We start from the raw sequence: 13,934 nt of genomic DNA on the forward strand, positions 1-13,934 counted from the left end.
ATAATCCCCTCTCATGCTGTTTTGTCCGCATATAAAATGTATTTAAAAAAAAAAAAAAGCTGTCAAAGTGCAAAACTTTGGGGTTGATGGAAAACATAGCAACAGCACCATCTTGTGTAGCCTTAACTTTATTTTCAGCCTGGTATATTTACATACCTATATTGGGTTTGACCAGGGGCTAAATACACTGTTATCAAACATTGAAAATGGTGAACATATTGATGTGCATATCTCTTATGTTTCTGGGATGATCATATTTTAATGTAGTGTTGTAACCCAACCCACGCCTAATGTGGAGTTTACACTGAACAAAATGTTAACCAAAAAAAAACAAAAAAAATAGCTTCATGTGGTAATATCTAAATTAACTGGTTTTATTCAAGTCAACAACAATACATTGGTTTACAAAAAACTAATATTAAGAGGTAGGAAGGTAACAGTTCCTTATGCTACACTTATGGTACAACTTTTTGCTTATATAGATAATTCCATAAATTTGCTGCATAAATTTCACGGAAGAAAATACATTTAGTTTAAACACAGCAGCTTAATTCCATGTTTATTATGTATAAATGAATGTTCTGACTTTAATACAGGTTAAGTTCTGTTGACAGCATCTGTTGAATACCTCAAAAAGTAATTTCAGCTCCTCAAGCAAATTTCATGTAGGCTACTTAAAGATTACAGTAAAGCATTTAAATGGAAAAATGGGGGCCAATGCATTCTAGTGGTTTAAAAGCAGAAATATGTAGCCCATAATTTAGTTAAATCTCTTATTTTAATTATTCCATTCCAAAAATGTTTGTTGTTTGAGCTGTAAGGCTGTGTAAATTGTCATTTTCTCAAGGCGGATTGACTTGTGGTTATGGTGGATGTTAATATTCCATTTGGGGGGCCTGGGTAGCTCAGCAAGTATTGATGCTAACTACCACCCCTGGAGTCACGAGTTCAAATCCAGGGTGTGCTGAGTGACTCCAGCCAGGTCTCCAAAGCAATCAAATTGGCCCAGTTGCTAGGGAGGGTAGAGTCAAATGGGGTAACCTCCTCATGGTCGCGATTAGTGATTCTCGCTCTCAGTGGGGCACATGGTAAGTTGTGCGTGGATCGCGGAGAGTAGCATGAGGCTCCAAATGCTGTGAGTCTCCACGTGTCATGCACAGTGAGCCACGTGATAAGATGTGCGGATTGACGGTCTCAGAAGCAGAGGCAACTGAGACTTGTCCTCCACCACCCGGATTGAGGTGAGTAACCACGCCACCATGAGGACATACTAAGAAGTAGGAATTGGGCATTCCAAATTGGGGAGAAAAGGGGATAAAAAAAATAAAATAAATAAATAGTCCATTTTAATTATCGCGTGTATCATGCGAGATTTAGGCCATGACGGGAGTTGAAATTTGGATAAAACTTTTCACAGATAAGGTAAGTGAGCGATTTTACGACACTAGTCTCACTGATGTAATGCATGTAATAAAAATCCTGTGGCAATACTGACAAAATAGCGTGATCTTAACATTTATCATGGTGCAATGAAGTGCCCCATAATTGTAAGTGCACTGCAGAATGTGATTTTTGAATAACCTTTATTGAATGGTGACAGTTTTGAACAAAATGATCTTGGATGACATTTCTAAAAACATGGATTTTATTGATGTTTGAATACGAACAGATCTACTGATAAAGGATTTATAGTCACACTTTATTTACATGGCATACATTGGAACCAAATAATAAAAGTTCAAGATGAGAAAGAGTTGGCTGATCTTTGACCTACAGCAACTACTGAGTTCTGAGTGTAACCAACACAGATAGAAATGTAACGATGACTGTATTCTTGTCCATCATATTTGTGGTGGTATTGGTCGTCTACTTTCTGCGACGAGCGGCGGCACCTTTCTTGCTGCTGTAATGCGAAAATGACAGTAAAATGTTAATTTAATTTGACTATTAATTCCATCCATCCATCCATCCATCCATCCATCTAAATGAAGGACTTAAACCCAGATAGCACACGTACACCTCCAAGATGTCTGTTTTAGATCTTTTCATCTGGAAAGCATCACATTGTAATTAACATCTGCTAAATGTCTTAAAAAGATCAGATTTACAAACATTCTAAATCATAAATGTCTCAAAGACATCTGATGAATGTCTTATTGACACCCAAGAGGAGATATCTTAATTTTTTAAAGTATGTGGAAGTTTCTTACATTGACTTACAAATTAGGACACCTAGTGGCCTGGATGCTGCATCATTAAAACAGTAGTTTTCAGCAGGGACTAAAAATAAGATGTTTTTCATTTCAGTTCGTTCTGAGCAAAAGCGGTATTTTTACATTCCGGTTCAGAAGTTCAGCAGCCTCATTTCCAAAAGGTTATCGGTTAGAACGAAATAAAAGAACGGTTAATAACGTTCTTTTTAAAATGACAGTACTCTGCGCTAAGGGGTGGGTGAAATACCAATTGCAGTGTTGCCAGATCTCGCCAGAGAAACAAGCTCAAAATAAGCCACTTGCCTCACCAAAATAAAGCGAAAATAAGCAATTAATTTTTTCCTTTGTGGTGGATTTATCGGCATATAAATCATAAAAAGCAGTTAATTAACAGTTAAGTATAATTTTATTTACAGATCTGCTTCTCAGTCAAAACCCGGCAACATCAAATCTGTTTTAATGCATCATATCTAACAATAATTCAGTGAAGACTTGGAAACAACTGAGAAAAGTACTTTTTACCTCTCATAATGTTTTCCTTGTGTCAGGATTAACCGTGCATGTATACTGTAGTGTTTATACATAGTTGTTAAAAAGGTCTTCATTCACAGAATGCGACATCCACAGCGGGCAATTCGGCAAAGAAATGTGTGATGTAGCAGTTTCTTTCAGGTTCAAAGCACGTGTTTCATTTTTACGGGGCAACATGAAGTGGTGTAGTTCCAAAAATATACTGTGATAAACCGTTTGGGGCCTTTGGTTTCATGAAAAAATTATTGGAACAAAATTAACCAGTTATAACCGGTTACCAGCATTTAAAAATAAAACTTTCACTGTGGAACAATTGAAATTAACTTATTTTCCAGTTTTCGGTTACGTTCTGCTAAAAATTTTGTTTGTTTTTGGTTTTCATTCCTTGAACCGTTTTTAGTCCCTGCTTTTCAGATACCAATGCCATTGTAGAAATTCACTATGCACAGTAAACCAGGATTAATTTAATCCATGAATGAAATCATCCAATAACAGGGCAGTTACTGAGATTAAGCGAGTAGTATCCAGCTGGTCATGTGATGCTAAAATGGCTGCCCCCATGAGGCACCCCTGCCCCATGTAGAATAAAGCTTTTATAAGACTACTGATATGAATGAACTCTTCATCTCACTTGAGTGGTCATGATTTTATACTTATGTTTCAAAATTACTATTAATTTCTTTACACGTACACCACACAGACGTCTGTTTGATGTGTGTGTTCACATCTGACGTATTTTTTTACGTTGTTTACTCATCTGCAATATGTCTATAAGACTTATGTCAACAAGTATGTCTCGGATGTCAATAAGACATTTATCAGATGTCTTTGAGACGTTTATGATTTAGAATGATTGTAAATCTGATATTTTTAAGATGTTTAACAGATGTTTATTAGTTTGTGATGCTTTAAAGATGAAAATATCTAAAACAGACATATCGGAGATGTATGTGTGCTATCTGGGTTGCAAATGAGTAAACAATCTAAAAAATACATCTTCCAGATGTAAACACACACATCAAATAGACATCTGGGTGATGTACGAGTGGTATCAGGGAACCAGGCTTTATTTATGGTCACTGTAATCAAAATTAAATAGCTTTTGGTACTTTTTGAGTTTAATTGAGAATTAAACTCACACAACTATCGCTTGTGTGTTTACAGACAACTCTGTCTAAATACTGGAAATTAAAAAAGTACCACAATTGAGATAGATGGGTCCTTACATTAATTTCTGTCTTGTCAACATAAGCAAGGTGCTACAATGTGCATGTTCTCACATATCATATATGACAAAATACCTTATACACTGATAAAGCACTTTATTAGGAAGACCTGTACACCTACTTATTCATGTGATTATCTAATCAGCCGATCGTTTGGCAGCAGTGCAGTGCATAAATTAATGCATATAGGGGTCAGGAGCTTCAGTTAATGTTCACATCAACCATCAGAATGGGGTAAAAATGTGATCTCAGTGATTTCGACCATGGTATGATTGTTGGTGCAAGACGGGCTGATCTGAGTATTGCTGTAACTGCTGATCTCCTGGGATTTTCACACACAACAGTCTCTAGTATTTACTCAGAATGGTGAAATTGTTTGGTGCCAGACGGACTGGTTTGAGTATTTCTTTAACTGCTGATCTCCTGGGATTTTCACACACAACAGTCTCTAGAATCTACTCAGAATGGTGCCAAAAACAAAAATCATCCAGTGAGCGTCAGTTCTGCGGATGGAAACACCTTGTTGATGAGAGAGGTCAACAGAGAATGGCCAGACTGGTTCGAGCTGACAAAAACGCTACAGTAACTCAGATAACCGCTCTGTACAATTGTGGTGAGCAGAATAGCATCTCAGAATGCACAACACATCAAACTTTGAGGCGTATGGGCTACAACAGCAGACCATGTCAGGGACTTTATATTAAGACCATAGTGTTCCTAATAAAGTGCTCAGTGAGTGTATTTCCCTTTATGTGTCCTTGATATAGACTGGGTATAAATTGCGTATTGAATCTAAATTTCTCTCAAAATCACAAAAAATTGCCATAAATGTATCCTTATATTTACAAATCTCTTGCTCAAGTTAGAGCTTCACCACCCTTTCCCCACCACAGCAAACCTGTAAATGCACTGAAGCAGCCACATACAGGCCATGCACAGCAGAGGGCACCATGCCATGCGTTATTCCTACAACTTACAATTTGCTCAGCTCCTCCACTCTCTTGCGCAATGTGGTAACCTGAAGAAGATTAGAGTTGTATTCAGATCTCAATCCAATCAAAGCTAATGGAATTTACCAAAAAAAAAAAAAAAAAAAAAAACTGCAACTCTTAACTGCAGAGATTTACCTTCGTAAAATGACTTAAATCTGGATATTACCTCAAAGGATCAAATAGTAGTGAAATACACTGGGACATGCTTGCGCTGCCAACTATTTTTTTTTTTTTTTTTTTGTCCATTTCAGTATTTGTTTTCTCACCTCATATTTCTGTTTCTTCAGCCTCTCAATGTGGTCAAACTTCTCTGACTCCAAGGTCTTCAACCATTCAAAGAACTCCTTTGCCTTTTCCCTGAAGTTCAGGACACAAGACACAAGTAAGCAAGACCTGACTGTGTTTACACACCCACTTCAAGTTCATTATGATATTATGGGATATAACTCACTTGAGTTTGTCCTCACTGAGATGGTCAATGTTGAGTGGCTTGCGCCTATCAGCCAGGATCTTTTTCTTCTTCTCTCTTTCTGTCTGTTTTTTGCCACCTCTCTTGGAGTCAGCCTGGAGAGCAACAGAGCCAGAAGTTTCAGCCACATTCATATCAATCATTCGTTCTCCCTTTCAGCCACTAAGAAACCCTAAATTTAGGCCTTTCTTAAATTTGACCTTCTGCAGATAGCTGCTGTAGTTGGAGCCCATGCTGGACAGAGCTGACTTCTTCTTGGCATCTTCATCTGCCCTCTTCTTAGCATCTGCCTCCTCTTTCCTCAGCCTCTCCTCCTGTTGAAGCCAACAGGACACAGTGTACAGTAAGTGCATTACTAGAAGATGGACACAATACAGGTAGGTCTCTGAGAATGTCAGTGATACACACCTCTCGTCTCGCCTGGCGCTCCTTGTCTTTTTCAGCCCGGACCCTCTGCTGATCTGCCCTCTCAGTTCTGCGCTTTTCCTGTTGGAGGAATGGCAAAAACACATCCACAGTTTGCTTTTACAATTCCATATTCTCGCCTTCTAAGATGTTCTTTCACAATTTGGAGGCAAATCTGCCACGGTTTGTGTGGCCAAGGCAAAATACTTCAAAAAATATTTCTCAAGAAGTTCAGACTAACAATTTAGTGAAAATGTTACTTCTTTGGTAACGTTCACTCACAATTCTCTCCTTGAGGGCGATGAGCTCCTCCTCTTCCTTCTTCCTGTCCTCGAAGTGAGCATCGATGAGGGTCTGCAGCTCAATCAGATCCTTGTTCTGACGTTTCTTCTGGATGTCCTGTGTTCAGACACACAGAGAAACATGGTGAGTTTTCTTAAGTGCATGAAAATGTGGTCATTGTCCTCATCTCAATGATGGAAACATATGTTATGGAATCAATACTTGGAATCAGATATAACGTTCACTTCATGTCAGCAATACCATAATTACGAGTTTCTGACTTGTAAAAAGTGTTCACGCCCTCATAGAACTAAAAGTTGCAAACTAGATATCTTATGAAAGCCCCAAATTGACCATTGTAACGTAATGTTAAAAGAAGCAAGATAGCAGGTTTTAAAATTATTTAAGTTTAGACATATTTCTGTTTAATATGCCACTGTAATAAAAACCACTGTTACATGGAGTGCTTTCTTTATTCTTAAACATTTTGCAAGCACATATAAAGGTTAATTAATGAATTAAAGGTTCACTTAGCCATTTTTCCCTTATTTAAAAAGATTTACTTCTAAAGAAATGAATAGTAACTTTGAAACATATGTTTAAAATCATGACCATTCATGTGAGATGAAGAGTTCAGTCATATTAGAAAAGCTCTTTTACTGTACATGGGGCAGGGGCGCCTTCACAAGGGCAGCCATGTTAGCATCGCATGACCTGCTGAATACTACTCGCTTAATCTCAGTAACTGCCCTATTATTGGACAATTTCATTCATTGATTAAATTAATCCTGGTTTACTTTGCATTTCTACAGTTGCATTGGTATCTGAAAACTACTGTGTTTGAATGATGCAACATCCAGGTCACTAGATGTCAGTGTAAGACAATGTAAGTCACTTTGACATACTTAAAAATATTACTGAGTGCACCTTTAATGTAGTGATTTATTGTTTAACTGTCATTAACACAGCGGCTCATGGATCTGTGTTGACGTTATAGTGCTGAAACGATTAGTTGACATTATTTACAATATCAACAATAAAAAATTGTCTACAAATATTTTTGTTGTCGAATAGTCATTATATCTCATGGGACGTAACAGGAGCAAAACTTGCATGTAAGCATATAAAAGGACAACACTGGCATTACTTCCTCTAGTCTGTAATGCATTCTATATTAAAGTTCAAATAATAAAAAGGCAGGTGATCTAAATAAGCACAGACTCTGAAACTGGCATTTATCTGTGCGGTCAGAGTCGCTTTATGACTCACGTGAAGTGAAGCAAGATAAGGGCTAGAATCAAAATGATTTTTTTTTCTCCATGAGTCATGCCAAACAAACTGTATATCTCAGATTTCATTTCTGTCTATATTTTCTATCCACTATTTAGAATTTTTTGAAAAACCTACATTTTCTAACTCCTACTAGGCCATAGATCTGATTCACCTGAAATTTGGTGTGTATCATCTACGGACACTCAGTCGTTTCTAAGATATAAGCCAATACATTTTTGATATTGGTCCAAATTCACTTATTGACCTATATCTTCTGAATGTAAATTCCGAACTTAACGAAACTTGGTAAACTTCAACACAAAGCCATTATGTGTATTCACACCAAATGTTTTCCATGTCTGGCAATAGGGGGCGCTAAAACTAAAAGCCTCTTATAAATCTGCAAGCGTATGATCGAGGAAGTTGGAATTTGGCATGCATCTTGTTTTGTTTAAAAGCTAGTATATCCTTAAAATATCAACAAATATATATATATATATATATATATATATATATATGCACACAAATCAACAAATATGACATCCAACAGACTTTCCCATTTCAGCAGCTAATAACTTCAGATGCAAAAGCTGATCATTATGAAATTTGGAAAAATGGTGTTTAGATAATACTAGAAGGTGGCACAAAAAGTAATCAAAATAATTTTGAAGTTGTTCGGACGATAAAGGCCAATACGGTTTTGGATGTGGCCCATAATGACTAACTGACCTGTATCTTGTGAGCACAATATTCAAACTAAACAAAACTTTGTATACATGGACAACAGAACATTCTGAGGTCACTTGCCAAATTTCTTAATTTTCTGATGTTAGTGGGTGCTATAATTTAAGAAAATCCTAATTTTGCAGCTGTGATCGAAGTAGTTGAAATATGAAAACAAAACAATGGTGTCCACAGCATCCATAGGATGTATTCCATCAAATCTGACTGGCTTGGTTATCTTCTCTTCACGTGCGCTTGGACCCCGTTAATTGACGCTTGCGGCTATGTTTCCAATAAGTTTTAAATGTAAACAAGTGAAATAAGTGTTTTTTTTTTTTTATTGTTTTTTTTTTTTTTTGCCAGTGCAGTAAAACAATACGCACTTACTGTATATTAAATATATATTATCTGAAAATAAGTCATATCTTGTGCAGTGTTGCTTCTTAAGTACTCTAAATTTATCTTATGGATTTTAAGATATTTTTACTAGAAAACAAATAATACATGATTTTTGTGTATTTTTACAGCACTTTCATCTTCATTTCTTAATTGTTAGTAAGCACATGTTTTATTTAACCTCTTAACTCAAGGCACAATCTGAATTGTCATTTAAAGGTGCACTCAGTACATTGTTTATTTGTCATCTTAGGTTTGCACTGACATCTTGAAGAATGTATGCAGCATAATTTAAATGCAAACATCTTCAGTAACTGATGGCATTATAAAAATCCACTATTCAGTCAATGATTAATTAAATCCATTAGTCCAATAACCAGTAATCAGGCAGTTACTGAGATTAAGCAAATAGTATTCAACTGGTCATGTGATCCCAACATGGCAGCCCCCATGAGGGGAACCTCTCCATGTAGAATAAAACAGCTTTTATTAGGTTACTGATAAGACTGGAGTCGTATGATTTTATACGTGTTTCAAAATTACAATTCATTTCTTAAGTAATAAAACTTAATTATGAAGAAAAATACTCTTTAGATTAGTCGATTATGAAAATAATAATTTATTGCAGCCCCAGTTGGGAGTCCAAAGGCATGAAAAGCTCCAAGTAGAATCTGCAAGTCCTCTTAATTACAGCAATTGAAACACAGCACGAACGCAGCAACACTTACATCAAAGTCCACTTTCTCACCATCTGGGATCTTGGGTCCTGATGGCCTATTTGAAAGAATTAAAATAAGTTATCACTATAAAATCATTATATATTATAAAATTAACTATTTCAGTCAATTTGTAGTAATGTGAAAACATAGTTCCTAACGATGTCTCTGTGAGAGAATGACTTACTTGAACTTTGGCTTTTCATCTGTATTAAGAATGAAGAAGGGATAAGTACTTGTTATTGGGAAATCAACACCTTGCAGTGCATAGCACTTTCATATCTACTTTCACAAAATTAGTAATTTGGTGTCCAATAGATTAGAAGGAAAATAAATGTAATTGAATAATATATGAATATTTTCTTTTCTTTTTTTAAATCATTGTTTTCAGTGTTTTTTCATTTTAAAATTCAATACAATTAGTGAAAAGTAACAGTACAAAAAAAAGTGCAACAGTAAATGTTTACAAATCCAACCATCAAAGTTGGATTAGATGAAATTGTGGATTTTATTAAACCAAAATTGAATGATAAAATTCTGAGAATTTTTAATAATTAAAAGCTAAAGAGCTCCAGTTTAAAAGTTTTCCACACTAGTAAAAAGCTAATCTAATTCACTTTTATTTCTAGAAGAGGACTAGTGTGAACTTCACAACAATTTAGAGGAAAGTACAGGTTCCTTTTCCCTCTAAACCAGCCACTGTTTCTAAAAAATGTCCGTTTTTGGCACATGCCATGCAGAGCAAAGTCAAACAGAATGTCAAACAGCGGGTCACTGCTTAGTAGATAGCATATTTGATCCAATATACAACCCTTGGCAAGGGACAGCATGACAGATATTCTCCACTAGGGGGAGACTACAGACAACTGAAACAAGGGACATAACAGTCCCTTCAACATGAATAAAGTGGGAGACATCTGTAATCAACATACCTTCCTCTTCAAAGACCTCTGCATGCAGCAAGCATTGAAGATCAGAAAGCAAAAGCAGAACAGAAAATTAGAAATACAGCCAATACAGTACAGCCACTGATGATATTCACAGTAAAGCATAAAGCATTAATAATAAAATGAAGCAATGACATATACTTTGAAAGATGAGCATTCAACTGTATGCAGACGCTAAGCTTTGGCTTCAGGCTACTGCATACTCTGCAGTATACTTAATATACTGAAACAGTGCAGATTATGCAATGATTAATGTTTAAATGTAGTCATCCGTGTATTCTATGTAGAACATTAGCGTAATTCTATGCAAAATTCTGTGGAATAGATTTAAATATTGTTAAATGTGTTTAAATATGTTTTAAATATTGAAAGTTGGAAAAATCTAAACAAATTTGAAAGAATACTCTTATTAGTAGCTGAAAGTATGATCAAATTAGCCAAAATATTAAACAAACGACATTGCATAGGGCAGGTAATTTGTTAGAAATTAGCGAATTTTGCCTTACAGTACAAGCAGAAGGGTCAGAAGGAGGCCTACATGTACACAAACAGTCTGTGAGTCTAATAGATATGGTAAAGGTCTGCTACCGGACCCAAGCCGGACAGGACCTGACAAACCGTAGGGTTTCGGGCTAGTTTTTCCAAGTATAACTGCGGGTTAGGGTCATGTTTGCTTTGTAATTAATAGGGGAAAAAATAATAATATTAAAAATATAAATATTTTATAATGTAATATATATTTAAGATAATATAGGCTACATTTATTTAATAAATAATGTTATTTATTTTAACGTAACCGGTTTCGTGCACACGGTCTCGTTCATTGACATGCACTAACAGATGCAAACATGTTATTGTGTGCTTCTGTGCTATTATTCAGTTGTTTTTCTTTATAAACACATTTTTAGATGCTGTGTTTAAAAGCGTGATTTTTAAAAACAAACCTCAAGACACCTGCGTTCTGTTTCATTCATTGCGCTTTTTTAAGCGTTGATGTAACAAAGACTCAACGCTCTGAAAAGGTTCTGATTGCAGAGGACCTAATGTGACTATTATACTGTTAACCCTTCCATGGTCTTAATGATCAAGTCCCTACTTTGAAACTCCAGGGTCAAATTGATCCCTTTTTTATCTTCAATTTCAAAAGCTTGTATTAAAGGCTCTGTTTGCTCTATCTCTCTACTGGTCTCAACTCTCTTTGGATTTAATTAGTTCCTCTCGGGGCAGCAAACACTAGAAAACATCATCACCTTCTATACAGATCTGAAAGGCAGGGGACGCCGCAGTGCAGCTTCAGAAATCTTGTAATAAAGGCTCTGTTTGCTCGATCTCCCCACTTTTAGTCTTAGATCATTCCACTAGATGGCAGCAAACACTAAATTTTGTCTCTATTACCTTCTATCACAATATACAGTTCTGAAAGGCAGGGTGTGCCCCAATGTGGTTTGTGACTCCACCCATAGACATCCAGTCTTTTTTTTTTGTTTTTTTTTTTTTTTGGGAGGGGCCATTTAAGACCAAAAGTAGATAGAGAAAACAGAGCCTTTATTATAAGCTTTTTAAATTGAAGATAAAAAAGGGTCAATATGACTCTGAGGTACAAAGTGGGTACTTTTGTAGCTTTGTTTATACTGTAAATACATGAAATAATAATACAAAAAATAAAAAAATTACATTGCCAGGTTCAGATCACCTCTGTGGAGGATGTCATGAAGTTTCACGCTGAAAAATAAATTTAAGTTTAAAAATTCAAAAGGGTTAAATTGACCTATAAGACCATGAATGTGTTTAACATGATTGTTCTTCATTCAGCAAAGTTTCATAAACGATAAGAAAACAGGACTTGATAAAAGGTAAGCCAGTGTTTTCCCCCTTTTCCTCTCGTGTGCTGAGTGGCCGCCGTGCCTTGTTAAAACTGTATGTTTACTGTTACTATACTGTTAATGAATGTTGCCTATGATGCTTTAAAATACTGCACATTGCAACAAATGTACTTGTTTTAGGAAGAAATTATAAAGAGATCAAATGATTTCAGGTTGGGGTTGGGTTTGGGATGATACAAGTTGGGTCTTGTCGGATCACTCTGGTAGTTTCAGGTAAGAAGAGGAGGTTGTGTGTGACCCTTGGCTACAGTGGAACACGTGGGCACAAATTCTCAGGGCTAACCGGCGTATAAAAAGGTAGATCGCACTGCTAAAAGGTTCGGGTGGGGATCGGAGAATATTGTACGCCACATACTTTCTATAAGCTCAGGTTCTGGCTCAGGCTCTGGTTCAGGCTTGGGCTCAGGTTCTGGGGCAGCCTCAGGTGCCACCTCAAGCTCCTCTTCTACAGCTATTGCATGCAGGGTGGGAGGGAGTTTGCATGGTAGAGGGGTTCATTTAGAAGGGGTTAACTGAAAGAGGATGACTAACAGGGGGTTAATAACTTTCAGAGCCCTTTCTAAAGCAAGTCAGTTCACTCAGCTGCCATCTTGCTACTACTACAAGATGAATGTATCCATGCAATAGTGATTTTAGTAATGCGTTTTGCTGCAGTATCATGCATTTCAGAATACCCTGCACTCTATTTCCTTTGTTCTGAAATGCTTGTAATATCCTACTTTCACAAGAAATAGGAACATGGGGAAACAGAGATAAAATGCTAGAAGAAAACATCGAGAAATATACTCACCCTCAACTTGATCACTGTGAAAACCAAACAATAAGAAACACATTCCTGTTTATGGCCTGTTAATGCAATTCATAAAGTGGATAATGGGTAGATCAGTTTACAATTCTGTGAGAACTGTTGTAGAATGAAATGTTGAAATTTACTTACAAATCTTCTGTGTCGGACATGATGATAGTGGACTTTGAGACTAAGAGGGGGGTAAATGGACAAATGAGAACCTATTGGCAAGACTGCAAAAGAGTCTAGTGAACACTTGCAAAATCTATGACTAAATATATATATTTAGAGACTTCCTTGGAATGGTGATTCCTAAAACTGTCATGAAATTGTCTCCTCCCCTTCCAAGTTGACCCCTTTACCTTTCCCCAATGCTATGGGCTTTCTTGCCAAATGAAATAATCAAGACTGAGGTCTAGAACTATAGGATGCTAATACTATTAGTTAGTTTGCTGGTATACCAGAATATGTAGGAATACTGGCTAACTTTAAGGTTCACAAAATGTCTGAGAGTGAATTGGGTTTATAAAATAATGTTTTAAAGCAACAACCATATTTTGTATAATAGTATGGTACTTGTTCCTGACAGTTTCAAAGTTTCAGCATAAGATGTGGGCCTCCTTTAGCTAAGCATTGTCCAAAATGTGTTATAATTAGCTGTAAAAAATAAGCTGAAATTTAAGCTAACTTAAGAACTGGCTGACACAGGATAAGTGAGAAATTCCCTCACCCATACATAGATTTATGTGAATTTTGCTTTCCACTCTGTCTGAAAGGTTTATGGGCTTGTCAAGACAGTAAAGGTCAATGAAAAGATCAAAAGGATGGCACTTTCCTTCAAAACACCTTCTTGAATAAATGAAAGCATTTCAAAAATACTTAGAAAATACTAAAAACCTTGGTTTCTTAGTGAAGTTCTTAGTTACTTTGTGGTGTTTCCCAATTTAAGAGATTATTTCTATGCTTATCGATATATACTGTATGTTTACTTACATTTTTTGATACATAAATTCAAAATATTACATAAAATAGAACAATTACAGGGTTTGATGACTTAAGGTAGGAATTAATGACAATTAATTGCTATGCTCA

General features: G+C 36.1%; 1 protein-coding gene across 1 annotated transcript; it reads right to left on the bottom strand.

Moving 5' to 3' along the window:
* Positions 1–337: 337 nt before the first annotated feature.
* On the bottom strand, positions 338–12,901 carry LOC127436198 (troponin T, fast skeletal muscle isoforms-like). The gene is made up of 10 exons (XM_051690214.1): positions 12,846–12,901; positions 9,413–9,431; positions 9,238–9,283; positions 6,119–6,235; positions 5,840–5,917; positions 5,632–5,745; positions 5,414–5,526; positions 5,229–5,319; positions 4,948–4,988; positions 338–1,903 (listed from the first exon to the last, which is right to left on the bottom strand). Exons 1-10 carry the CDS (start codon positions 12,886–12,888, stop codon positions 1,867–1,869), a joined length of 699 nt encoding a protein of 232 aa, XP_051546174.1. The 5' UTR covers positions 12,889–12,901; the 3' UTR covers positions 338–1,866.
* Positions 12,902–13,934: the final 1,033 nt, after the last annotated feature.

Source organism: Myxocyprinus asiaticus, chromosome 46, assembly GCF_019703515.2.
Source record: "Myxocyprinus asiaticus isolate MX2 ecotype Aquarium Trade chromosome 46, UBuf_Myxa_2, whole genome shotgun sequence".
Lineage (NCBI taxonomy): Eukaryota > Metazoa > Chordata > Actinopteri > Cypriniformes > Catostomidae > Myxocyprinus > Myxocyprinus asiaticus.